Source organism: Nuphar pumila, chromosome 4 (genome assembly GCF_984573655.1).
Source record: "Nuphar pumila chromosome 4, dmNupPumi1.hap1.1, whole genome shotgun sequence".
NCBI classification, from domain to species: Eukaryota; Viridiplantae; Streptophyta; class Magnoliopsida; order Nymphaeales; family Nymphaeaceae; genus Nuphar; species Nuphar pumila.
In genome coordinates this window covers 130686422-130714316 of record NC_143252.1, presented here as the reverse complement: position 1 = coordinate 130714316, position 27895 = coordinate 130686422, and the positions used below count along the sequence as shown (strand labels likewise).

General features: G+C 36.8%; 1 protein-coding gene across 1 annotated transcript in view; it reads right to left on the bottom strand.

Moving 5' to 3' along the window:
- Positions 1-27042, bottom strand: part of LOC149841064 (2,3-bisphosphoglycerate-dependent phosphoglycerate mutase 1-like) — a 35418-nt gene extending 8376 nt beyond the window's left edge. Inside the window, exons 1-7 of the mRNA XM_090004645.1 lie at positions 26862-27042; positions 26246-26530; positions 25405-25628; positions 24835-24953; positions 24563-24719; positions 24218-24319; positions 24001-24120 (exon numbers count right to left, since the gene is read on the bottom strand). Of these exons, the coding sequence (XP_089860771.1) occupies positions 24001-24120; positions 24218-24319; positions 24563-24719; positions 24835-24953; positions 25405-25628; positions 26246-26525 (1002 nt within the window). The 5' untranslated portion in view covers positions 26526-26530; positions 26862-27042. The remainder of the gene's footprint in view (positions 1-24000; positions 24121-24217; positions 24320-24562; positions 24720-24834; positions 24954-25404; positions 25629-26245; positions 26531-26861) is intronic.
- Positions 27043-27895: the final 853 nt, after the last annotated feature.

The window sequence follows — 27895 nt, the reverse complement described above, 5'->3', positions numbered from 1 at the left end:
TTATAAGAGAAGAGATCAGAAAGAAATTTTTTATCATAGTCATTGCCTATTCAAATGTTGATTGGGTAGGAGACCCAGATGAAAGGAGACAAGTTTCAGGTTATTGTGTATTTGTTGGGGGTAATTTAATTTTTTGGTCAAATCGTAAACAGAGTTCGATCAAGTACTGAATTCGAATACCAAGCTATAGCAGCACTTGCCTCAGAATTGACATGGATAAGGAGTTTATTACATGAACTAGATGAAATAATCCCTAGATCAATTTTATTCTATTATAATCAAAGTGCCATCAAGATCTCCTTGAATCCTATTCATCATGGAAAGACCAAAGACATAGAGATTGATCAATACTTTATCATAAGCAAAATTGAAGATGAGGATCTTGAAGCAAGGTTCATTTGCTCAAAAAATCAAATAGCAAATCTCTTTACAAAAGGCTTGACAACACAAAGGTTTTGGTACTTGAAATCCAAGTTGTCCATAGTGATTACCATGCACAACTTGAGGGAGGCTATTAAGAGATAACGACAACTGGATCTGGATATTGGATCCAGATATAATATCTAGGTCCAGGAATTGATGTATCTTGCTGTCATGTTTGTGTATGCCTCATATTTGTATAGGTTTCCTATTTGTATAAGGTTTCCTACTTATGCAGGTTCGTATTTATACAAGGTTTGCCTCATATTTAGTATTTCATATTCTATAAATAAAGGAGCATATCACACGATTTTCCTATTGGGAATCTAGGATCAGTGAAACAGCAACCCCAAGCTATATTGTCTCCCCTTCTTCTTCGTAGTTGTCCTGGACACACAGGTACTAGCCTTGGCAACAATTGCATCCAATGTGCAATCTGATATCGAAGCTGTCATTGATCTAAGTAAATAATGATATGGTGGACAGGGTCATGATGTAAGATGGGACCAACTACTGGAGACTTTTCTTAGTATTTCCAGGCTATGACCAATATCATGACATAAACCATCATTATAAGACCATATAATCGGCTTTATAGAAATTATAACATAGATTGTATAACACAAACTCCTAAAAGAATAATTAAAGCAAAACAATTTGATCCACATTAAATAGCACACATATTTGGATCATACTGGCCAAAGCAAGATGCGATGTGGCAGGAATCTGGAAGCCACATATTCAATTCTAAGCTATGTAACACGGACTCTTCTAACAGGGCACCGCAGCCGCATCGCACCCACACCCAGGTGGGTGCGACAGTTGGACACAGCTTCCTTTGTGTAAGGTGAAGTCAACCACACTGGGGTCCATTTCTATCTAAAAGTAGATTCAGTTAACCCTAATCAAGTCCATTTTTATCTATATTATATATATAAATACATAAATGCACACAAATACACGTAGTGTTAACTTAAAACTGTTAAAAATTATATATATATATATATATATATCCTCCCCGCACCCCCGCACCCAAATTTTTTTAAACTGCCGCATCCACACCCATACCTGCACCGGCACCTATGTGACATAGATTCTAAGAGGTTTAAGAGGATTTGTGAAATAATTTTGAGAAGCGAAAGAGGATCTGCGTTTAAAGTGATAGGGTAGGAGAGATGTGTTAAAATACATGTAATCAATATATATATATATATGTGAAAATCTCTACAAAAAGAGATTGTGTAACACCACAATACAAGAAATACAAAGAGTGCACAAAGGCACAAAGGAGAACACTCACAAGTGCACGAAGGCACGGATACACATGCACAAAAGCATGAAACAAAATGAACTTCAATTCATAAGTTCCCAAGAGGGGCTTTACAAAAGCATTGTTATTGCATATGCACTCACAAAAAAGGATATGTTTACAAGGGCCACTAAGGCCTATTTATAATGCAAAAAGAAGCCACAGGTGCAGCTCAATATGACTGTTGGAGCTGCACCCAATGGTCACATTTGTGACTGTTGGGGCAGCTCCAACAGCTATATGGAGTTGTCCCTTTCACAATAGTCAAAAAGAAAAAAAGTGTAAAAAGCAAAAGTAAATAAAAAATGAAAAAGTAAAAATGTTAGCCCATTAGGGTGGCTGACACCTATTGAGTAAAAGGACTGAAATACCCCTGATGGGTATTTCAGTTTACAGTTAAAAGAGACATAATATTTTAACACTCCCCCTCAAACTTAGGGTGTCACGACCGAAAGTTTGCCAAGAAGGAAGTTAAATCTTGGAGAACACAACGCCTTGGTGAAGAAGTCTGTCAGTTGATATTCTGATGTAACATAAGGAAGGTCAATGGTTTTTCTTAAATATTCTTCACGAACATAGTGGCAGTCCATCTCGATATGCTTCGTGCGCTCATGAAATGTGTGATTTTTGGCAATGTAGATTGCACTTTTATTATCACAACATAATTTTGTGGGTCCTTGAACTTGAATATTCATATCTTCCAACAAGTTGCGAATCCAAACAATCTCCATGGTAGTAGATGCCATGGCTCTATACTCAGCTTCGGTGGATGAAAGCGATACTTTTTGCTGCTTCTTGCATCTCCAAGAGATTAATGATTCACCTAAAAAAATACAGAAACCAGTGGTGGAGTGACGGTTATTTGTGTCACCTCGCCAATCAGAGTCAGTATAAGCAATTAAACTTAATTCAGACGTAGAAGATAGAAATACTCCATTGTTTACTGTACCCTTTATGTATCTGATGATTCGAATGATGGCGCTCATATGGACTGTAGTAGGTGCATGTTGAAATTGACTAGCAACATATACTGCATGAGAAATATCAGGTCTGGTAATGCTGAGATACGTTAGGGATCCAACCAGTTGCCGGTAAGGTGTGGGATCTTTTAAGAGAATCCCATCATCAATCTTCATCTTCGAACCTACTATTTCATGAGTTTCGCAGACCTTGTCATCTGTGATTCCTGATCTATCAAGAATCTCACAAGCAAGTTTAGTTTGAGACAAAAAATAGCCTCTCTGAGAATAGGCAACCTCAATTCCCAAAAAATATGTCAGAAATCCTAAGTCTGACATTTCAAATTTTGAAGTCAAAATAGATTTAATGCTCTTGATTCCTTTGATATCATCACCTATTATTAACATATCATCAACATATAACAATCCCTGCATCAGATTTCTTAACAAACAATGCAGTGTCAGTATAGCATGAAGTGAAACCATTTTCAGTCATTACATTGTTAAACCTATCGTGCCAAGCCTTGGGTGCTTGTTTCAGTCCATAAAGAGCTTTACGAAGACGAAGAACTTTATTTTTAGGGATTTCCATACCAGGTGGAGCATCCATGTAAACTTCTTCATTAAGATCTCCATTTAAAAAGGCATTTTTGACATCCATTTGGTAAATATTCCATTTTCGAATTGAAGCAATGGTGATAAGACATCTGACAGTAACCATACGAGCTACTGGAGCAAATGTCTCTTCATAGTCAATCTCATATTCTTGACTGTACCCTTTAGCTACAAGACGAGCCTTATACCTTTCAAGAGAACCATCACTCTTAGTCTTGACCTTGAACACCCATCGACATCCTATAGTTTTCTTGCCATTGGGAAGAGATTGAAATTCCCAAGTGTTAGCTTTCTTAAGAGCTTTGAGTTCACTCTTCATGGCTTCTCTCCATTCAGTACATTGTTTGGCTTCTCCAAAAAAATTTGGTTCAAAATAAGAGTGAATGACACTCAAACATGCTCGATATTTAGGAGAGAAAGAATCAAAAGATACGAATCTAGAGGGAGTCCTTCTAGTTCTTTCAGTTCTCCTAGGATGAGAATCATGAGTGAAAATAGTCTCACTAGGTTCACTATATAGTTTAATAGCACTCCTAAAGGTGCTTCTATCTCTATGCGAATAAGTGATGGGTTCTCTAGATACATTTTCTTCTTGAGGGGTAGAAGGGTTAGAGTTATTGTTGATCACAACCATTTCATTTTCACTATTATATGTTGATTCATCATCACTAGAGATATCATCATCCTTAGATAAAAGGTCAAAAAGAAAGGAGTAATCAGCATTTTCTAAATGAGATTCATTTTTTTCAAAACCATTATCATTTTCCAAAAAAGTTACATTCTTTGAAATATATAATTTATCATTCTTAGAGTCATAACATCGAAATCCTTTTTGAGTTTCCGAATAGCCAAGGAAAGCACAAGGAATGGCTTTTGGTGAGAGTTTATCATTTTTATCGGTAAGAACAAAGCACTTACAACCAAAAACTCTCAACCTATTATAATCAGGGTTTTTTTCATATAGAATCTCAAAGGGAGAAATTTTATCTAAATTTTTGGATGAAAGTCGGTTGATAAGATAGACGGAAGCAAGAGCCGCTTCGGCCCAAAAATTTTTAAGAATATTTTGGGAAATGAGAAGGGTTCTAGTGGTTTCAATGATATGCCTATGCTTTCTTTCGGCCAAACCATTTTTTTGTGGGGTCTTAGGACACGATCTTTGATGGACAATGCCACAATCCTCAAGATATTTCTTAAACTCATTAGAGAGATATTCACCTCCGGAATCGGTCCTAAATATCTTTAAATTACTATTAAATTGATTTTTAATCATCATATGATATGTTTTAAAACATGAAAAAACTTCATGCTTATGTTTGAGAAAATGTATCCAATAATATCGTGAGAAATCATCCACAAAAATCACATAGTAAGCAAAACCACCTTTGGATATGACAGGTGTCGGTCCCCAAACATCCGAGTGAATAATTTCAAAAGGTTTAGTATTAAACATAGTTCTTCGTTCAAAAGGTATACTTCTCATTTTTCCAAGAATACAATCATTACAAGAAAAAGTATTTTTACAAAGATCTTTAACAAAATGTAGATAGGATAACTTGGTAATGTTGGGATGACCAAGTCTCTTGTGCCAAACATTTATGTCTTTATGTTGGGCCACATTACAAAAGGTGTTTTTAGGAATTTAAAGAAAGTCCACATAGTACAAGTCTCCTTTCCTAGAGTTTTCCCCAATCAATCTCCCGGACCGGTGATCCTGTATTAAACATTTATTAGATGAGAATTGAATGTTACACCCAAGGTCCGTGAGTTGAGAAACGAAAAGCAAGTTTAAATTTAATTTTGGTATAAGTCTAATTTTTGGAATAAAGAAGTTTTGGGTTTTAAAATTTCCAATTCTCTTAATTTCTAGAGAAGTACCATCCGCGGTCGAAACAAAAGAAGGTGACACATTTTTAGAATACTCGGAAAGAGATGAAATGTTTGGGGTCATATGAAAGGATGCACCCGAATCTAAGAGCCAAGAAGTTTTACCTGGAGGAGAAGAGGTGGATACGGCAGCACCGGAAATAGCTCCCTTTAGAAGAGGTTGAAGAGCCTCCACAATTTGATTGAGAGATAGAGCTTCTTTTAAAGATTCTTCTTTGGATGGTTGAGATGTAGTTGCCATTGCTAGAAGTTTCTTCCATTTTGGGCAAACCGGTTTGATATGACCCGGTTCTTTGCAAAAGTGACACGAGATTTTGCTATAATCTCTTCTTCCTCCTTGATTACCTTGATTTTGATTCTTAAAATGAGGAGGTCTATATGTTCTTAAATTGTTACCGGGTCTAGAAACGGCATTAACACCATCACATTCTTCTTGATTTGTGGACATTGCAAGCACACTAGGATTTTGCTTGCTAATGCCCATACGGGTTTCCTCTCCACTTAATTTAGTTAAGACATCTTCAAGAGAAGGAGAGGTAAAAGAGGATAGGAGAAAAGATCTTATTTACTCAAACTCGGGCCTTAGCCCATTCAAAAAATTGAAGAATCGATCTTCTTCTAATTGCTTATGACGAAGCTCTATGGCTTCTCCACTCCACTTGGGTTCAAGCATGGCAAGCTCATCCCAAATTGAAGAAAGTTCCGCAAAATACTCTCTTATAGACATATCACCTTGAACAAGAGTTAACGCTCTCTTTTGAAGATAATACTTATGGGACAAGTCCCTAGAAGTATACATCTTCTCAAGATACTCCCACGCTTGAGAAGCCTTTTTAAACTTTATAATGTTGGCATTAATCCTTGTCTCAACGGAAGAGAAAATCCAAGACAAGATCTTGAAATTCTTCATTTCTCATTCCTCATGTTTCCTACTATATTCCTCAAGAGCATTGGTTCTTTCATCTCCCTCAAGGATTTTAATTTCCCATTCTTTAACCAAAGTAATTTTAGGCTCGGGTTCCGGAATCGAGCCTTGAATGTAACCCCAAAGCCCTTTCCCTTTGATGTGAGCTTCCATATTTCCGGCCACACGTGATAATTTGAGCCATTTAGCTTGAAACCAAGAGAAAAATGGGAGTTTTTCTCACCCATTAGAAAGGAAAGAAGAAAGAAAAGAATACGTACCACAATAAGATTTTAAATCTTTCTTGTTGTAGTAATCTTCTAAAATATTGAATAAAGAAGAGCCTTCACTCCAATCACCAAAAAGTTGAAGGCACGTTTTTCGAGGCACTTGATATTGAGAAGAATCACACCAATTTCTTTCTCCAAACAACCTTGCTCTGATACCATGTGAAAAACTCTACAAAAAGAGATTGTGTGTAACACCACGATACAAGAAATACAAAGAGTGCACAAAGGCACAAAGGAGAACACTCACAAGTGCACGAAGGCACGGATAGACATGCACAAAAGCATGAAACAAAATGAACTTCAATTCATAAGTTCCCAAGAGGGGCTTTACAAAAGCATTGTTATTGCATATGCACTCACAAAAAAGGATATGTTTACAAGGGCCACTAAGGCCTATTTATAATGCAAAAAGAAGCCACAGGTGCAGCTCAATATGACTGTTGGAGCTGCACCCAACGGTCACATTTGTGACTGTTGGGGCAGCTCCAACAGCTATATGGAGTTGTCCCTTTCACAACAGTCAAAAAGAAAAAAAGTGTAAAAAGCAAAAGTAAATAAAAAATGAAAAAGTAAAAATGTTAGCCCATTAGGGTGGCTGACACCTATTGAGTAAAAGGACTGAAATACCCCTGATGGGTATTTCAGTTTACAGTTAAAAGAGACATAATATTTTAACAATATATATATATATATTCAATCATACCCGATAAGGGTATTTCTGTAATTCTGTCCAATAGGGACATTGTAGTCTTTTTTCATTTTTGTTTTTTTTTTCTTATTTTCCTTTTTCTTTCTTTTATTTTTCTGTTTTCTTTTTCCTAAAAATGCATTTAATGCATTCACATTGGGGTCCAAACTAAGAGTCGTTGGGCCCCCAACGGTCACAATTGTAATCGTTGGGAGCCCAACGACACCTTGTTGGGCCTCCCAATGTGGTCTCTCTCTCTCTTACTTTTCTCCCTCTCTCTCATTCCTTCTTGCCTATAAATAAGTGGGGTATCCCCCTTTGTAAAGTATTGGCTTCTTGAAGCCCTCTCTTGCATTTATAAGAATTTATGTTTGCAAGTCATTGTTGGCTTTTGTGTATATCCTTTTTGGACTTGTTCTTTGCTTTCTACATGTGAATGTTCATTGTAGGACATTATTTTTTATTTCCGCATATTTCATTACATGGTATGAGAGGCAAGTGTATGCTCTTAATTCTTGATATAGCGAGTTGACTAGTTATATTTTTCATTTTGTATTTCTCTTTCTTGGTTTGTCTTCTTGAGTTTAAAATGGAAGGAAAACAAAAGATTGATCTCTCCTTCAAACTTAATGGTTTCAACTACATGATGTGGGCCGCCGCCATGGAGAACAACCTCAAGGGTAAAAAGCTTTGGGGATACGTCATGGGCACTATTCCGGAACCGAAACTCCAACTCACCAAGATGGATGGTGATCAAGAAAAAGCTCTTAAAGGAAATGCCCACATGAAGGCCATTGAAGATCATCAATCTAAAGTGGAAGATTGGGAAAGCAAGCATGCAAAAATTCTTGCTTGGTTCATGAACAACGTGAAGCTTAAAATTTGTGCCAACATTGCTAAATTTCGGATGGAAAATGAAGTATGGTTCTTTATGAAAGGTATGTATACTCAAAAAGACCTTGCTCGTCAATTCTTTCTCCAAGAAAAAATCCGGACCATTAAGTAAGGGAAAATGGGTGTAAAAGATTACTTTAGCACCCTTGGACCCTTATGGGATGAGCTATCTCTACTAGAACCAAAGTGGGTTTCTAGTGAAGATGCGGAACTAAGAAGAGAACAAATGGAAAAAGAACATTTTTTCCAATTTCTACATGGGCTTGGCCCGAATATGAACAAGTTAGACCTGTAATGAGATATTGCGGAAATATAAAGAGTGCATACAAGCACATACAACAATGAATAAAAGAGAAAATATCACAAGTCCACGAAGGGACAATACAAGCACAAGCCTTTAAGAAGGCAACAATATACAAAGCCTCTTATTGAAAAGAGAGAGAAGCTCTCCAAGATGAGAATACACAAGGGGGTCACCCCTATTTATACAAGAGGAAGAGGAGGAAAAAGGAGGGCCAAAGGGCCTCAAAAGGAGAGCCAAAAGGGGGCTCCCATAGAGTCGTTGGGAGCACCCAACGGTCACATTTGTGACCGTTGGGGGCTCCAACGACTTCTATGTTGGAGCCCCTTTAGGTCCTTAAAAAGAATAAAAAAAGAATTGAAAAAATAAAAATAAAAATAAAAATTACATTTATTCAAAAAAGAAAAATAGTTGTTTTCTAAAACAACTATGTGAAATTACAAAAATACCCCTATCGGGTATTGATGTAATATACAGAATTTATATATATATATATATATATATATATATATATATATATATATATATATATATATATATATATAATAGGTACATTTTAACACCCCCCCTCAAACTTTACGGGGGAATGACGGAAAGTTTGCCAAGAAGAAACATGAAGCGAGGAGCCGAAAGAGCTTTAGTGAAGAAGTCCGCCAACTGATATTCTGAAGTGACATATGGCAGAGCAATAGTTCCTCGTAAAAATTCGTCACGAACATAGTGGCAATCCATTTCGATATGTTTCGTACGTTCATGAAAAGTATGATTGCTCGCAATATAGATGGCACTCTTATTGTCGCAACACAGCTTTGAGGCTTCAGTAATATCAACTCCCATATCTTTAAGCAAACTGCGAAGCCATACAAATTCCATTGTTGTGGTTGCCATCGCCCGGTACTCTGCTTCAGTGGATGATAGTGAAACTTTCTGCTGCTTCTTGCATCGCCAGGCAATCAATGAGTCCCCTAAAAAGACACAAAAACCAGTAGTTGAGACTCGATCATTGGGATTACCTCCCCAATCTGCATCAGTATAAGCAAGAAGATTCAAAGGGGAAGAGGAGGATAGAAATAGCCCTTTATTGATGGTATTCCGAATGTAGCGGATGATTCGGAGAACCACACTCATATGCACGGTTGTAGGAGCATGCTGAAATTGACTGACTGAGTGAACCGCATGAGTGATATCTGGTCTGGTGATGGTCAAATATGTAAGAGACCCAATGAGTTGTCTGTACGGTGTAGGATCTTCCAGAAGAACCCCATCCTCTAACCGCAATTTGACATTAATAACCTCGGGAGTCTCTACCTTCTTATCATCAGAAATCCCAGACTTAGAACATATATCTGCAGCAAGCTTCATCTGTGACAAAATATATCCTCTAGGAGAATATGCAACCTCAATTCCAAGAAAATATCTGAGAAAACCTAAATCAGACATATCAAAATTATCTTTCAACATATTTTTAACATTAATAATACTACTTTGATCATTTCCAGTGATAATCATATCATCAACATAAAGCAACAAAATTACGATACTAGAACCTGCATTTTTAACAAAAAGGGCAGTGTCAGTATAACAAGAATGAAATCCTAATTTTATCATGATATCACTAAAACGATCATACCAAGCCTTAGGGGCTTGTTTAAGACCATATAAGGCCTTTAAAAGCCGAAGAGTTTGACCTTGCTTAATATTTATTCCGGGTGGTGGATCCATATAAACTTCTTCACTTAAACTTTCATTTAAAAAAGCATTTTTTACGTCAAGTTGATAAATAGGCCATTTTTTGGTTGATGCGACAGCTATTAAGGTTCTGACACTAGTCATACGAGCTACGGGGGCGAATGTTTCTTCGTAATCAATACCATATTCTTGGGAGTATCCCTTAGCAACCAATCTGCTTTATATCGTTCTAAAGAGCCATCGCTTTTAGTTTTAACTTTGAAGACCCACCGACAACCAATAGGTTTTTTGTGTGAGGGTAGATCAACTACTTCCCAGGTATTGGCCTTTTTTAAAGCATCTAGTTCAACTTGCATTGCTTCAACCCAATGAGGTATAGATTTAGCTTGATTATAGTGAGCCGGTTCAAAATAAGAATATAGAGTTATCAAACATGCCCGATAGTTGGGAGATAAAGAATCATAGGAAACAAACCTATTTGGGGGTATTGATATTCTAGAAGAATGCCTAACTTGTGGTTCCTCAATGGATTCGGAAATTTGAGAGTATTTTTCGAGGGCACTAATAGGTTTTTCTTGATTTCTTCTTGAGTAAACATTTATATTGGCATCACTATCATGAACATTTGTATTTGAATTACTATCATTTGAGAGTGTTATGTCAAGAGGGGATACCTCGTGAGTGTCATCTATGTTTTCAAGAGAATCTTCTTGTATGTCATCAATAAGATCATATAAGAATATATAATCGATTTCATTTGTCTCTTCTATTTTATCAAAACCGTTTTCTTCTTCGAGAAATGTTACATCTTTTGAAACATATAGTTTATCATTCTTAAAATCATAACATCTATACCCTTTTTTATTTTCACCATATCCAAAAAATACACATTCAATTGCTTTTGAAGATAACTTATCCCTTTTATGTAGTAGGACAAAACATTTGCAACCAAAAATACGAAGTCGATTAAAATCGGGTGAAAACTTAAAGAGTTTCTCATAGGGAGAAGCATTTTTTAACTTAGAAGAGGGCATTCTATTGATTAGATAGGTTGAGGTAAGAACGGCTTCCGCCCAAAAAAATTTTAGAATATTTCTAGACACAAGTAATGTTCTAGCGGTTTCTATAATGTGCCTATGTTTCCTTTCTGCTAGGCCATTTTGTTGAGGAGTCCTAGGACATGACTTTTGATGACAAATGCCATTTTGGTTTAAATAGTTTTGGAATTCGTGAGATAAGTATTCACCACCGGAATCGGATCTTAAAATAGATATGTTACTTTGAAATTGATTTTGAACCTTTTTATGAAACTCTTTAAAGAAAGTAAATACTTCCGACTTATGACTAAGGAAATAAATCCAAACATACCGAGTAAAGTCATCAATAAACGTAACATAATATGAATAGCCCCCTTTAGACATAACCGGAGAAGGACCCCAAACATCCGAATGCACCAATTCAAAAGGCCTTGATGAGAAAAAAGATCTAGTTGGAAAAGGAATAGACTTCATTTTTCCAAAAATGCAATCTTTGCAATTAATTTCTTTTTCCTTACAAAATTTGTTTCCAAAAGGAAAGAGATACATTTTGGAATAACTTGGATGACCAAGTCTTTTATGCCAAGTTTCTATATTTTTTTCTTGGACATAAGAACAAAAAAAGTTTGTAGGAAGATCAAGATGGTCCATATAATAGAGGTCTCCCTTTCTATGGCCTTGCCCAATCCGCTTCCCGGACCGGAGATCCTGCACAAAGCAACCATTAGATGAGAAAGATATTTCACATCCATGGTCGGCAATTTGAGAAACCGAAAAAAGGTTTAAATTTAATTTGGGAACAACTCTTACTTTTGGAACACAAAAATTTTGTGAATCTTTAAAAGAGCCAATACTTGAAATTTTCAAAAAAGTTCCATCGGCCGTTGAGACACAAGAGTCCTTTGAATTGATGCAAACATCACTAAGTGCATTTTCATGAGGGGTCATATGAAAAGAAGCTCCGGAATCAAGGATCCAAGAATACGTACCGGGTGATGATGTTGAAGCAATGGCCGCACCCGATGTGGAGGAAGAAACTTTTAGCATTTGTTGGAGAGCCATAGATATTTGTCCAAGAGTTTCTTTAATGTCATTGTTTTTGCCTTCATCTTCTTTGGTGGTGGTTTCTTCAAGAGAGGCTACTTTAGGCTTGAAGGTTCCCATAAGCTTTGGACAAGCGGGTCTAATGTGACCCGGCTCATTGCAATAATGACAAACAATCATTTTTCTTCCTCCATTGTAGTTCCCTTGTTTCCCAAAATGAGGAGGCTTATAGGTTCTAACATTGTTACCCGGTTTGGATACGGCAAGGACTTCATCAACATGCTTACTCATGCTAAGCCTTGTCTCCTCTTGAGTGATTTCGGCAATAGCATCCTCAATAGGAGGAAAAATAGATCTATGGAGAAGTGAGGATCTCACTTGCTCAAATTCGGGACGTAGCCCAAAAAGAAATTGAAACAATCGCTCTTGTTCCATTTGTTTTTGTCTTAAATCAACATCTTCCATAGAAACCCACTTTGGCTCTAAGAGAGCCAATTCATCCCATAGTGGGTTTAGGGCACTATAGTAGTCTTGAATGCTAGAATCACCTTGCTTGGTGGTTCTAACCTTTTCTTGCAAGAAGTATGCTCTTGCAAGATCCTTTTGGGTATACATACCCCTCATAAAGGACCAAGCCTCATTGACTCTACGAAATTTAGCTATATTAGCACATACCTTAAGCTCCACATTGTTCATAAACCACGCAAGGATTTTTGCGTGATTGCTTTCCCAATCTTCCACTTTCTTTTGATGATTTTCAATAACCTTGAGACGAGCATCTCCCTCAAGAGCCTTTTCTTGATCTTCTTCCATTTTCGTGAGCATAAGCTTAGGTTCCGGAACGGTCCCCATGACATAACCCCAAAGCTTCTTTCCTTTGAGATTATTCTCCATTGCCGATGCCCACATCATATAGTTCTTTCCATTGAGCTTGAAAGAAAGATCAATCTTTGTCTCCATGATGTTGCCAAGAGGTGAGAAGATGTTCACTAAAAAATGAGATACACGAACCACACCTTTCCTTCAAGAATCGAGTGGCTCTGATACCATGTAATGAGATATTGCGGAAATATAAAGAGTGCATACAAGCACATACAACAATGAATAAAAGAGAAAATATCAAAGTCCACGAAGGGACAATACAAGCACAAGCCTTTAAGAAGGCAACAATATACAAAGCCTCTTATTGAAAAGAGAGAGAAGCTCTCCAAGATGAGAATACACAAGGGGGTCACCCCTATTTATACAAGAGGAAGAGGAGGAAAAAGGAGGGCCAAAGGGCCTCAAAAGGAGAGCCAAAAGGGGGCTCCCATAGAGTCGTTGGGAGCACCCAACGGTCACATTTGTGACCGTTGGGGGCTCCAACGACTTCTATGTTGGAGCCCCTTTAGGTCCTTAAAAAGAATAAAAAAAGAATTGGAAAAATAAAAATAAAAATAAAAATTACATTTATTCAAAAAAGAAAAATAGTTGTTTTCTAAAACAACTATGTGAAATTACAAAAATACCCCTATCGGGTACTGATGTAATATACAGAATTTATATATATATATATATATATATATATATATATATATATATATATATATATATAATAGGTACATTTTAACAAGACCTTCCCTCCTTCATAGATCTAAGCCTCTTCCTTTAGAAGATGTCATAGCCGAAATATGCCAAGAAGAAACTCGTCTTGGCATGATTGAGGGAGGAGATGAAGTTTTGGCCGTGTTTAAACCCGACAATCATGTGAAAACCTATAAGCCGCCACACTTTGGGAGGCAAAATAATTATAATAGCAACTATAGAAAAGCTATTTGTCATCATTGCCAAGAACCGGGTCATATAAGACCTAATTTCCCTAAGCTAAATGAAGCACCAAAAAGTAAGGTTGCCTCCGTTGAAGAAATTACTCAAAAAAAGAAGACTATCAAAGAGAAGGAGTCCTTCTCTCTTGCTCAACTATTGGAAGCACTTCAAATTCTACTAAAATCGCCATCAACTTCGGGTGCTACCATAGCTTCTTCTTCTCCTCCAGGTATGTCTTCTTGGATTCTTGATTCTGGAGATTCCTTTCATATGACCCCTCTTAAAAATGGGCTTTCCGATTTGTATAATAACTCTAAAAACTCTTATGTTTCAACCGTCGATGGCACATCTTTACAAGTAAAAAGTTTTGGAACTTTAAATGTTTCCAAAGATTTCTTTGTGCCAAACGTAAGAGTGGTACCTCAACTTAATTTAAATCTCCTTTTTGTTTCTCAAATATGTGATCATGGACGTGAAATCTCTTCTCAACTAAGGATTGCTCTATATAGGATCTCCGGTCCGGAAAGCAGATTGGGCAAGGCCATAGGAGGGGAGATCTCTATTACATGAGCAACTTGAAACTTCCCACTAACTCCTTTTGTAATCATGCCCAAGATAAAAATATTGAAACTTGGCATCAAAGACTTGGACATCCAAGTTTCTCAAAAATGTTCTTCTTTCCTTTTGGAAAGAAATTTTGTAATGAGAAACATTTTGTTTGCAAGAATTGTATTTTTGGAAAAATGAAATTCACTCCTTTTCCAAATAGAACTTTTGTATCCAAAAGACCTTTTGAGTTAGTACATTCAGACGTTTAGGGCCCTTCTCCGGTCATATCGAAAGGAGGATACACCTATTATGTTACTTTCATTGATGACTACACTAGATATGTGTGGATCTATTTTCTCAATTTAAAATCCGAAGTCTTTGACTTCTTCAAGAAATTTCATATGATAGTCAAAAATCAATTTTCAAGTAATATCTCTACTCTTAAATCTGATTCGGGTGGAGAGTATCTATCAAATGAATTTCAAAATTATTTGAAAACAAATGAAATTTGTCATCAAAGATCATGTCCTAGGTCTCCCCAACAAAATGGTCTAGCCGAAAGAAAGCATAGACACATTTTGGAAACCACTAGGACATTTCTTATTTCCAAAGAAATTCCAAAAAAAAAAATGGGTCGAAGCCGCTTTAACTTCAACTTACTTGATAAATAGAATGATATCTTCATCCTTACAAAATACATCTCCATATGAAAAAATATTTGAAAGAACACCCCATTTCAATAGATTAAGAATTTTTGGGTGTAAATGTTTTGTCCTTACACATAAAAGAGATAAATTATCTCCTAAAGCTATTGAATGTGTTTTCTTAGGATATGCAGAAAATCAAAAGGGTTTTAGATGCTTCAACCTTAAAAATAACAAACTATATGTGTCTAAAGATGTAACCTTTTTAGAAAATGAAAATGGTTTTGAGAAAACTAAAGATATTGATGAAAGTGAATATGCTTTCTTATTTGATCTTCTCTCTCAAGAAGATGTGACTCCTCAAGAAGAGGAAATCTCTAATGATTTGTTGAATGATCTAGAGGATATTCCTCTTAACAATATTGAAAATGAAAGTGATAGACCCATCCAAACCTATGTTAGGCGTGGTCAACAAGTTCCCATAAGTGCCTTAGAAAAATACTCTCAAGGGTCCAACATAGAAGAAACATCTTTAAGGAGATTCAGCCGAATCTCCAATCCTCCTAATAAGTTTGTTTCCTACGAGTCTCTAACACCAAAGTATAGAGTGTGTCTAATTGCGTTACACTCTTTTCATGAACATTCACATTATAATGAAGCCAAAAACATTCCCCAGTAGGTTGAAGCCATGAACTTAGAACTTAATGCCCTTGAAAAGGCAAAAACTTGGAAAATAACCTCTTTACCCACTGGAAAAAGATCTATTGGATGTAGATGGGTCTTCAAAATTAAAACTAAAAGTGATGGGTCATTAGAACGCTATAAAGCCCGGTTGGTAGCAAAAGGATATGCTCAAGAATACGGTATAGACTATGAAGAAACCTTCGCTCTCGTAGCTAGGATGACTAGTGTTAGGACTCTTATTGCGGTTGCGTCAGTTAAAAAATGGCCTATTTATCAATTAGATGTTAAGAATGCATTCCTAAATGGTGAATTAAAGGAAGAGGTTTACATGGATCCTCCACCAGGAGTATGTATTGGTGAAAATAAAATTCCCTAGCTTAAAAAGGCATTATATGGGTTAAAGCAAGCTCCAAAGGCTTGGCATGATAGATTTAGCAATGTAATGACAAGTTTGAATTTTCGCTCATGCTATACTGACACTACCTTGTTTGTGAAAAGTGCAGGGTCTTCAGTAGTTATTCTACTACTTTATGTTGATGATATGATCATCACTGGAAGTGATCAGCAAGGAATCAATGATATTAATAAAGTTTTAAAAGAAAATTTTGACATGTCTGACCTTGATTTCTTAAGATATTTTTTAAGAATTGAAGTAACGTACTTTTCCTGAGGGTACATTCTCTCTCAGATGAAACTTGTTGCTGACATTTGTTCCAAGTCTGGCATCTCCCATGATAAGAAGACAGAAACCCTTGAAGTTATCAATGCAAAGTTAAGGTTGGAAGATGGAACACTCCTCGAGGATCCTACTCCCTACCACCAACTTGTTGGGTCTCTAACCTACTTATCCATCACTCGGCCAGACATAGCTCATGCAGTTCACTTAGACAGTTAGTTTCAGCATGCACCTACAACTGTGCACGTGAGTGCAGTCTTAAGAATAGTCAGATACATCAGAAACACCATAACTAAGGGAGTTTTTCTTTCCTCTTCGTCATCACTTGATTTAATTGCTTATATTGATGTTGATTGGGGAGGAAATCCCAATGATAGAGTCTCAACTACCAATTTTTGTGTTTTCTTAGGTGACTATGATTTCTTGGAGATGCAAGAAGCAACACAAAGTATCATTGTCCTCAACAGAAAAGGAGTATCATGCAATGGCCACTATAACCATGGAGCTTGTGTGGCTTAGAAGTCTTCTCAGTTATATGGGCATTGTCATCTCTACTCCTTCAAAGATGTGTTGTGACAACAAAAGCGCAATCTATATCGCAAGCAATCACACCTTCTATGAGCGTACTAAACACATCGAGATGGACTGTCATTACGTTCGTGATAAATACCTAAGAGGAACCATAGCACTGCCTTACGTTATATTCGAGTACCAGTTGACGGACTTCTTCACTAAAGCCCTTGCTGTTCCTCGTTTTATGTTCCTTCTCAATAAGCTTTCAGTTATATCCCCGTAAAGCTTGAGGGAGGGTGTTAAAATACATGTAATCATACCGATAAGGGTATTTCTGTAATTCTATCCAATAGGGACATTGTAGTCTTTTTTCATTTTTGTTTCTCTTTTCTTATTTTCCTTTTTCTTTCTTTTATTTTTCTGTTACCGTTGGGAGCCCAACGACACCTTGTTGGGCCTCCCAATGTGGTCTCTCTCTCTTACTTTTCTCCCTCTCTCTCATTCCTTCTTGCCTATAAAAAAGTGGGGTATCCCCCTTTGTAAAGTATTGGCTTCTTGAAGCCCTCTCTTGCATTTATAAGAATTTATGTTTGCAAGTCATTGTTGGCTTTTGTGTATGTCCTTTTTGGACTTGTTATTTGCTTTCTGTATGTGAATATCCATTGTAGGACATTGTTTTTTATTTCCGCATATTTCATTACAAGTTGGAGAAAAATACCATATCCATAAGCTATATTAGGACATCCATAGATTACTTATTTTAAATAATATAAAACAAACATACAACACTTAAACAGTAATCGCGTGTGTAACACTTGAGGTAGGAATGGCATTTAAGTTTACTTTGTATGCCAAGGTATTTAAAAATGAGAGGAAGAATCCATGTAACAATCAATAAGGCCAAGCAATATATCTATATAAAAATTATGGGATATGCATAACGCTTTCAAATAAGAAAAAAAATCAAAACTTTATGCAACAACTAATTCAGGAATGCTGGTTCATGTATTCAAGAATCACAATTCCTCAGTCCCAGGAATCATGATTACTACCTGGTAGAAGGAATTGCAATTCTTGATTGCTTCCTACACATTTCAGAAGAGGGTTGCTCCTTGCTTTAGATTGACATTTCCTAGGAAACATGCTTCCCTAGATGTTTAGCCCCTTTGTATGAAATTTGTCTGGACCATGTGTTCAAAGATGTTGGAATGCTGTATGGCGTTAAATTCACTATTATAAATACTAAAGCAATAACAAACACTTCTCATACTCGTGTCATTGAATTAATGAGGATAATAAAAGAATAGATTGATAACCTTGCAATGATAGGTTTGCAGAAAATATTGTGGCTGATAAAGTCAAAATTCATCAAAGTGACTAAAGAGTGGACACATGCTTGTATTTGGAAAAAGAAAAAAAAAATATGCAGACAACAACGCTGTTAGAGTATGTTGGTTCAAGATCGAGTGGCTGTATAACTCTTAGTTTCTGCAAATCATAGCAGAATCAGTTAAAGTGCTTAGAATGGCAGACAATATTGCCAAAGGCAGACAATATTGCCAAAGCAGCTACGGCATATGTGAGAAGTGCTTAGGAAGGCAGAAACATGGCATATCGAGAATATGGGTAAACCAAACAAGATTAATTGGGATAAATTCAAGGGAACAAATATGACATGCCAATCTGTAAGGTCATAGATGAAAGATGATTAAGTGGCCCAGGATTCAACTATTACTTAACCTTGAAAATTTGATATTTCTCCGCTAAGGATAGATGCTAACAAAGGTTCCTGTAGAGCATGGAGACACTTGTACTGGGAACATAGTGCAAGATACCACTCCTAAGCAGTTATACGTATACAATAATTGAAAAAAAAATCAGAAGTGCCTCATGCCTCCCTATTTATGCATATATGGTTATAAAGCCTGATTATCTGCTTTAGATTTAGATTCCTAGTAGAACAAATTCAGGATGGTATTCTAGAATGACTTGTTTACTTTGTCTAGATTAAGTTAAATGCCCAGTTAAGGCTTTTTAAATATCTGCATAGAGAACGTAACTATCTGCAGCACTTATATTCCTGGATAATCAAGCCTTCGACTGATACAAATGAGAAGAGAAAAGGGTACCCTTTAACCTTTTCTTTACATAAATCTGAGAAGAGAGAGAGAGAGTAAAACAGTGTATATGCATATAATACATAATAAATATCTGGCTTTTTATATATGCATTTTTTTCATTTTTTTACAGACATATACATTGTTTTGTTATGTGTGTGTGTGTCTTCCTCTCTCAGCCAAAGAATAAGAAGATGAGGAAGGGAGGGCATGGAAATGAGAGAGAGAGAGAGAGAGAGACTAGGGCTTTATGCACGCCCTCCTCTTTGTACTAAAAACAAAATATTTGACTAAAATGCATTCACTGCCTATGTGAAGGCTGACTATGTGTCGACTAATTAGTCAGCACCTAGTTAGTACAGTTAGTCCAAGCCGACTAGGTGCCTTGTCCTAGGCGCTAAGCCTCTGCCTAGGCCGGCCATCAAGGCACAATTTTGACTACTAAGTCTTGGACATGCTAAAAACTTAATATACACAAGTACAAAAAACTAACATGCTTAATAAAGATGGAACAAAGCTCTTAGAACTGATGGAGGATGAAGATGATGCATACCTGAAGTGATGAATAGAGGGAGACTGGGATAGGATGATTCAGAAGATGAAGAGCCTCATTGCAAGTTTAGTATGATGTATTATTGAACTAAGTGGGTTTGGCATTGGCCACCCGGTATTTGAGAACATCTTTTTTCTGCATTTTCGCCCAAAATTTGCAATGCAAGTAGATGCAATTGAAACTAGAGTCCGTCCAAGCAAATCCACACAAAGAGAACAAATTATTTAGTGCATAAAAGATTCAATTATCTAAAGTGTATTCACTATGATTTGCAGCTATGGGAGAGGAAATGTACATATTATTTAACATTGTTATGAGATTGCTATTCTAAGAGTAAAATACCAATTGAATATTATTAAACATGTCTTCTTTTCAGGCAACTATAAAGAATCTCCGCAAGAAAGACTAAGGAAGAATCTTGGAGAACTTTGACATACTAGATGAATGAGATTAAGAAGAGTATGGCATGTTGAATGAAGAAGATGTGGATTGAATTATTGTGGAAGAAACAACAGTGGGTAATGACAAAAAATCAATATGCTGGTGATGATCTTAGAGAAAAGTGGGAAGAAGAAGATGATGATGATTAAACATCCACTTGTTAGCTTGGGTGTTTGATTTGAAAAATGGAGACCAGATGGAGGACATTTTCATAAAACTGAAAAACATTCTATCTAAATTTTACACTCTTTGTATTAGGTATTTTATGTTTTTTTTTTCACTTTTGATAAGCAGTTATGTTTATGGTCTGCTATATGTGGTTTATTACTTGGCAAATTTGCTTTATTTTTCATTGTTAATGCTATCATGAGTGTTTGAGGCTTTATGTGGCTTGGTCATTGCTTGATATTTATTAACTTCACTTTTTAGCTTGTACTTGGTTCAATTAATCATTGCAATATTAGATTATATCATAGTATCAGAGATGATTAAATATTATAAAAATCTCGGCTCCTTTTTTTCCAATTTTTAAAATGAAAATGTTTTTAGATTTTCTATGATACATTACAATATGTCATGATAAAATACTAGCTTTGAAATTCACAGTACTAGTTATGATATACACTCTATAACCTGGTATCATGTTAGTTTGTCATGAACTGGTATATCCCACACCTATGCTTTCTATATTCTACATGATCAATGTCTACCAGTGTAGATACACCTATTTTTCTACCAGTTCTTGAATCCGTGAAATTCCATTAGATCCGGTTCAGTTCAAAAACTGGGTAATTTAGGAGGGTGCAATCCCCAAAAGGAGAGCATAGGCCTTGATACATATATCATGCTATAGAACAACTAAAGGCATATATTTCCTGACCATGTTTCAGACTACTCCGGAAATGCAGTTCAGAAAGTGGTCTGAAAAGTGCAGTTCGAAATTAGTTTAGGCGGTGTCGTCGTCTGGAAAGTGCAGTCCAAAATTAGTTCAAATGGCACTGCCGTCTGAAAAGTGTAGTCCAGAATTATGGTCCGAACAACACAACCCTATAGCTGCGAGCAATCCGAATCGGGAATGAGAGTTACATAAAGACAGAAGTTCTTATCTCCAACCCATTAGGGGTTCTGAAGATAAGAGACCCTTTGGGATAGCACACAGGAATCTTGTCTCAAGAAAACCAAATCTCAAATCACCTAGGAATCCTATCCTACCATAATCCCTATCCCAAACTGCCTAGGAGTCCTAGCTTGTCTCTATCTCTAAACCACTTAGGAGTCCCATCTTAGCTCGGGTTCATCCCTAGAAGCCCATTAGGAGTTTGTTCCCAAGTCAAACTTATCCCCTCAACCACCTAGAAAACCCCAAAAATCAGTCACACCTGGTCAAATCATACCAAATGTTTACTCCCATAATCCAGACAGCACATTTGTTTGTCTTCTGATATCATACTACACTTTTCCAAAAATGTATTCTAGAATCACTATTCCAGACTGCACATTTGGCTACCATTAGATTTCAGACTACACTTTTCTGGAATCACTATTCGAGACTGCAGATTTGGCAACCGTCCAAATTCAGACGGCACCTCACCCTTACCGACCTAAAGGTGTGAAAATTAGGGATAAGTCTATCCTAAGTCGTTTAGAGCCCTATCTTATCCCATTTGTTAAATTATATATATATATATATATATATATATATATATATATATATGTATTTTGTATATATAAACTGAAATACCCTTCTGGGGTATTTCAGTCATTTCAATTATATAATAGGTGGCAGTCCTCTAAGGACTGAGATAATAATTGATTCATGCATATGCACTGAAATCATGCATATTCCTGTTATGCATTAGATCATGCATATTTACTTATTCTCTTAATTGTGATATATTGGTGAGTATGTGATGTTTGTTCCCTAATACATCTTAAATGTTTTTATTACTTAATATGTGGTCCTTGTTGTTTATTAAATTGTTCATCATGCTTTATAAATGTGTCCTATTGCATAAATAGTTAATTGAGTTATGAATTTGTTATAATTGCATCTCTCTAAAATATTGCATGAATCTTATTTATGTTCTTTTTACTTATTTGTTTCACTAGAAAGATTCGTACACAGAATTCTTTGAATTCTGACACTCCTACTTTTGTGTTTTTCGCAGCCTCAGATGCCTAGTGAGGCTACTTTGAAAAGAGCTACGAGGGGACCACACTTGGAGTGCCTATTTAAATTTAAAGGTACTTCCTCTCTTGTATGTTCTCAATGCTTTCTTAAGCATTTTATAAAATTTGATTTATATTTTTATCTTTTGTGTTGGCCCTTAGTGTTATTGTACGCACTTTGTGATTGTATTGTCCCTTGGTGGACTAGTGTTTGTACATTCTTTTGTATTCTCTTTAACCCTTATGGGGTTCTCTCTTGCACTTCCACTTGTTTCATTACACCATTTACCTTCCTAAACAGCATAATGAGTTAGGATAGGATTAGCAACCTTAGAATTAGCAGATTCTAGGTTTCCTAACCTCTAGAGGGGTCTTTCCTTGGCCTCTATAAATAGCTACGAATTTCCCAGCTTGGGGATCATCTTCCGACCCCATCTCCTGTACATCTGCAACCTAAGATTTTGAAGCTCTTAAGCCCTGGCCCTAGCCATTTGGCATCTTAGAGTCCTACTTCAGCCCTTGGGAAATTGATTGACGGTGTGAAGGTCATGCCAGACGGAGGACTCAAGGATCAAGCAGACCCTCAAGCCCCCAAAAAGGTACTTTCACCCTCCTTTGTTGTCATTTTTCCTTTTTATTTCATTGAAAATAGGATTTGAGCATATATTAACTACAATCTTTGCTTTTATTTGCATAAAATCTTATTCTCGTGTGTGGAGTACATACTTTGCAAATCCATATTCGGGTGAAAGGATCTAAGCTCGAAAAGGTCAAAGACTTGTGAGGACTTTACCCTCTCATTGTGAAAGGGACGGTCCAAGCTCGAATCGTGGCGGTGGTCCCATATCTCTTCTAAAAACCGAAAACATTGCGAAAAAAGGTTAGTATTTTATTTGTTTAAAAATTTTCGCATACAATCAGCTTTTAAGAGACACATCATAAGTAGCACAAAGCTCCAAATATAGAGAGAGTTGTCTTGCACACTATGTCACATGGGTGCGGGTACGGGTACGAGTGTGACACGGGTGAGGAGCAATTTCAAAAATTTTGGACACGGGGACACGGCTATATATATATATATAATAAGATTGTAAATTTTAAAGCAATAAGTTGACTGGTCAAAGTTGACAAAATATATATATAACAATAATAACAATATATATATATAACAATCATAAATGGACAAAAATAGACTCGGTCAAAGTTAACCGAGTTCAAAATTAATTTTAATAAATGGACAAAAATAGACTCGGTCAAAGTTGACCGAGTCCAAAATGTGAACAGACTCGGCCCCGGTACGTTGACCGAGTCTGACACTTTGTTGACCGTGTCTGCCCCGTGTCCGAAGCCGCACCCATGTCTGGGAGTGTCGACACGGGTGCGTCGACCTTTTAGCCGAGTCTGTGTGAGTTAGCTTGCACACCTAGATATTCTCTACCTACCCACTTGTGTCGGTTTCGGGTAGAGGTACCCTTTTGTTGAAGGTTGTTTGATCTTTTCCTGGGAGTATGGTTTGAATCATTCAAAATTAGAAGGTGCAATAAGCCTATCACATATGCGGCCAGTTATTCCCAGCATAAACTAGAACGAAAAACTGGAGATATTCACTTCACTCAACATAGAATTAAACGAAAAGCGCAATAAACATATCATATATGCAATCAGCAATGCCCCAGCATAAAGTAGAATGAAAAACTGGAGATATCACTCAACATAGAATTAAACAAAAAGAGGGGGAACTATGCAAAATAGGAACAAAGTTGAATAAGAAGACAAAAAAAAACATGAAAGGAGGAATGTAGCTAGAGTACCTTTGTATAAGCATAAACACTAGCTTCAGATGGTGCTACTGGACTTCCTCTTCTGATGAATTTTCCCTCTTTAAATATGTATAGCATAGGAATGCCAGTAGAAAGCTCCAAGCTTATCACCTGCAGTAGGAAGTTACTGTTAAACTTAGGTGGAAAACCTTTTAAATAAAAACTGAGCCTGCAGACACATAAATTTGCATTTAAAAAGTGCCTTAACCTCTTGAGAAGTTAATTTGTCCAGATACATAATTATTGATCTTAAAGAGTTTCCATGAGCAGCAATCATGACATGCTTTCCAGACTGCAGTTGGGGTTCAATCTGCAAAAAAATTCCATTCCAGCAGTTACAAGTCTGAACTTTTGAACAACTGAAGCAGCAGTTTTTAAGAAGTTTCACATAAAAGTGCCAACATGAACCTAGAGGATTAATTAGTAATTAACAACAAAGATGTGAGGGCTTTCAATACTTCTAAGATAACTCATGAATAAGGGCTTACATTTCTGTTAGGATCAGATGCAGCAAGTTGTTTTGACTAGGAGGAAAAGGCAGATAAATGCTTACATGCTCTTTGAAATATGCAACAGCCCTTTGAGCACACACTTCCAGACTTTCTCCATTAGGGGGAGGGACGTTATAACTACGACGCCATTCATGCACTTGCTCCTTCCCATACCGGTCAGCAGTTTCCTGCTTGTTAAGCCCTTGCAGCTCCCCATACCTGGAAAAAACAAGAAAATAACATTAAATTATCAACTCTGGCAATTATTGGACAAGGTGCAAGTAGAAAAAGATCAGGTGATCAACAAGAAATTCCAATAAGAGAGATCCATTACATGCGCTCATTCAGCTGCCAAGCAGCTATCACTGGAATGGATTGTTTCTTAGTTTCTTCACTGAATATCTGACTCCATGCTTTCGCCTGTTCACTCTCATTATGCAAAATAACTGGAACCTGTAGAATTAGGCTAATGCCAGATCAGCACTTTCAGCAAAGATGTATCGGTTGGCATCTTATGTTTTTCTTGTTAGTTTTTTGTGTCAAACTAGGTAGCTTGAAAAAAGTACAGGGCACAAGATCAAAAGTATAACACATACAAGACTCATTATAGCAGGAACAAGTTGACTACTTGACTTTAATCATGGGTGTTCTCGATGCTTAAGATCCACTCTAATAAGGAAAGGCATTAAGAAAATGTGATGTGAAATAGGTCATATTTCCTTCAGAGCTCTATCCAAACCACTATTTTTAACAGAGACAAAAGGCCTTTTAGAAAATACACAAAAGTTATTATGACATAACAAAGAGAATTTCTATGGACCCTCTACCAAAATAAAGTGCTTGAATTACTAGCAAAGAATAAAAGAAATGAAAATTTTAAAAACTAAATAAACAAATAAAAGACCTTTTTGCGGCGATGCTGGGTCATGGCAAGCATGGCGGTCATTTGAGCACGGATTAAGACAGATGTAAAGATCATGTCAACCGGGATATTGCTTATTCTTTTCCCAGCTTCAATTGCCTCTTCTACTCCTTTCTTGGTCAATGGGACATCGACACAACCAGTAAAAAGGTTCTTCTCATTCCACAATGATTCTCCATGACGAATCAAAATCAATGCAGTTTCATCTGAAAAGATAAAGAGCCCAACAATTTCTCCAGTCAAGATCATGCTATCTCATTTTACCAGCTTTGAGATAATCTAAGCAAAGGGAATAATTTAATTGTCAGATCAAGAGAACCAACCCAGCTTCAGTAGTTTGATATTTTATGAAAGCCAAATGTCACCAACAGAAAAACTACAAAAATTCAACACGTTATGTGAAACTTCTCATCGGGAAAAGGCCACCTTGTGATAATTATATTTATTATTAAAGTTCTATCTAGATGAAATTGTGATTAAAGAAGCGGAATGCGATTCTTCTGCGGTTCGATTAAGATTAAAACTTTCCGAGAAGCACAAATATGAAAAGAGGATGCTTAAAGCCATAATATTGTAACTAGGTTTGGTTAACTACATTTCTGTAATTCAGTAAAACCATTGCATGCGTTTCACCATAACATATATTCTAATCACCCACCTACCAAAAAAACCAAATTTGATTTTTTACAGCATTTTTTACCAACCCAAGTCAGAAAACCATAGAAAACGCAAAACCATAGAACACAGATCGATTGAAGCAAAACCAAATTCATAGTTAGCATTCAAATAATGGGGCCAATGATCATGATTAAGAGAAGCGTACTTGATTTCTTCCGCTGATCGTTGGGATTCTTAGAAGGAACCGAAACTGGATCCGAGACCGACGTCTGAGGATTCATCGCACGAATCGCCCCAAATTTCCTTCCCGGACAGACGGAATCGCCTCCTTCCAGCATCAACCCTGTTTCGCCGATGAATCCTTTCGAAGCCAAGCGGCCAGAGAAACTCACCGAGGCCGATTTCGAGGTAGACACACCACCATCGTGTCGTTGAGAAGAATGGTGGGCCGCACCAAATGCATTTTGGAACGACGCGACAGCCATCCCCTCTGCAATCCAAAACAGAGAACCGATATCAACGCTCAAAGCCAGAAACCATGACAACTCTCACGGATCTTTTTCCCATTCAAAAGACACAAAAGCGAAACAATCAACGTATTGGTATTGGGGGCACACAAAAGATTCGACCAATGTATCATTTCTGGTCCACTAGAAATCATAAGTCTAAGAAGAAAGCCCCCAACCAAACAGATTTTGTATTTTCTCTATCGACCACATTTCGACTGTTTATATATAGACCGCGCGGAAAAAAAAAAGAATCAATCAATCAGGATTTAAGACAAGATGAACGAGTGAACCAATTAAGATACGTATACGAACCGGAGGATGCAGAATCAGAGGCAATACGATGATGGCAGCGAAGAAAAGAGAAGAGGATGCGTTCGCTTCGCCTTGTGTGTAGGAGAAGCAAACGAGGAGAGCTGGTCAGCTTGCTTCCTTGCTCGCTTGTTTATATATTCTTCGAAGAACAATGCCTTGAACGCAAAAAGGGTGCAATGGTTTTTCTCGTTTTGGTGTTGTTGTGGCCAACTTTTTCATCGGGGATATCGACGTAGGAGAGAGAGAGAGACACTCGTTTCGATTTCTAACAAAAAAAATGCTTGTGAGGGTGTCAGAATCGGCGCTTTTTCTCAAATGAATGCTGGGGGCGTTGGGGGAGGAGGAGGTTGTTGGCACTTGGAAGGTAGGGTGGCGTCGGGCGTGCGCGGTACAGCGGAAGGTCTAAAGGTGGTTGGTCTCTCGCTCTTTCCTTGGCTGTTTTTTGCCTGAGTTGACCGATTCAGCAATGTTATCAGTATCGGTGCATATCGGACGATACGCAACGTATCGATAGAAAATCGATACGCTTCATCCTGAATCGACTATTTTTAAATAAATATAAGAAATACTAAAATTTGAATTTTTTATTAATATTTTCATATTATTTTAATGATTTGAACACCTGTCACGTTATGATTAATACTTAATACTTTTTTATTATTTTCTGGCTGATATAGAACAATTCACTTGAGTATTGGTATCAGCCTATACATCTGAATCCGGTGGCCTAGCGATTCAGGACCGATACCGATACGTTCTACCTTTTTTCCTGAAATTGATTTCATGATTTGCAGCAATTAGAAACACGCTTTATTTGTGAGATGGATATTAACGTGCCACCAATTTTAAAAGCGCGATTAGATAAATTTTTATTGTTTATATTTTAGAATTTACTTGTTTATAGATTTTAACGTGATTATTGATTAATTATGATTTGTGATTTTGACGATTAATCGTGATTTGGTAAGGAGTTTGTCAAAGTTGACTAGTTTTTCTTTGGTGACACAAGCTTAATAGTTTTCATTTCGTTATTC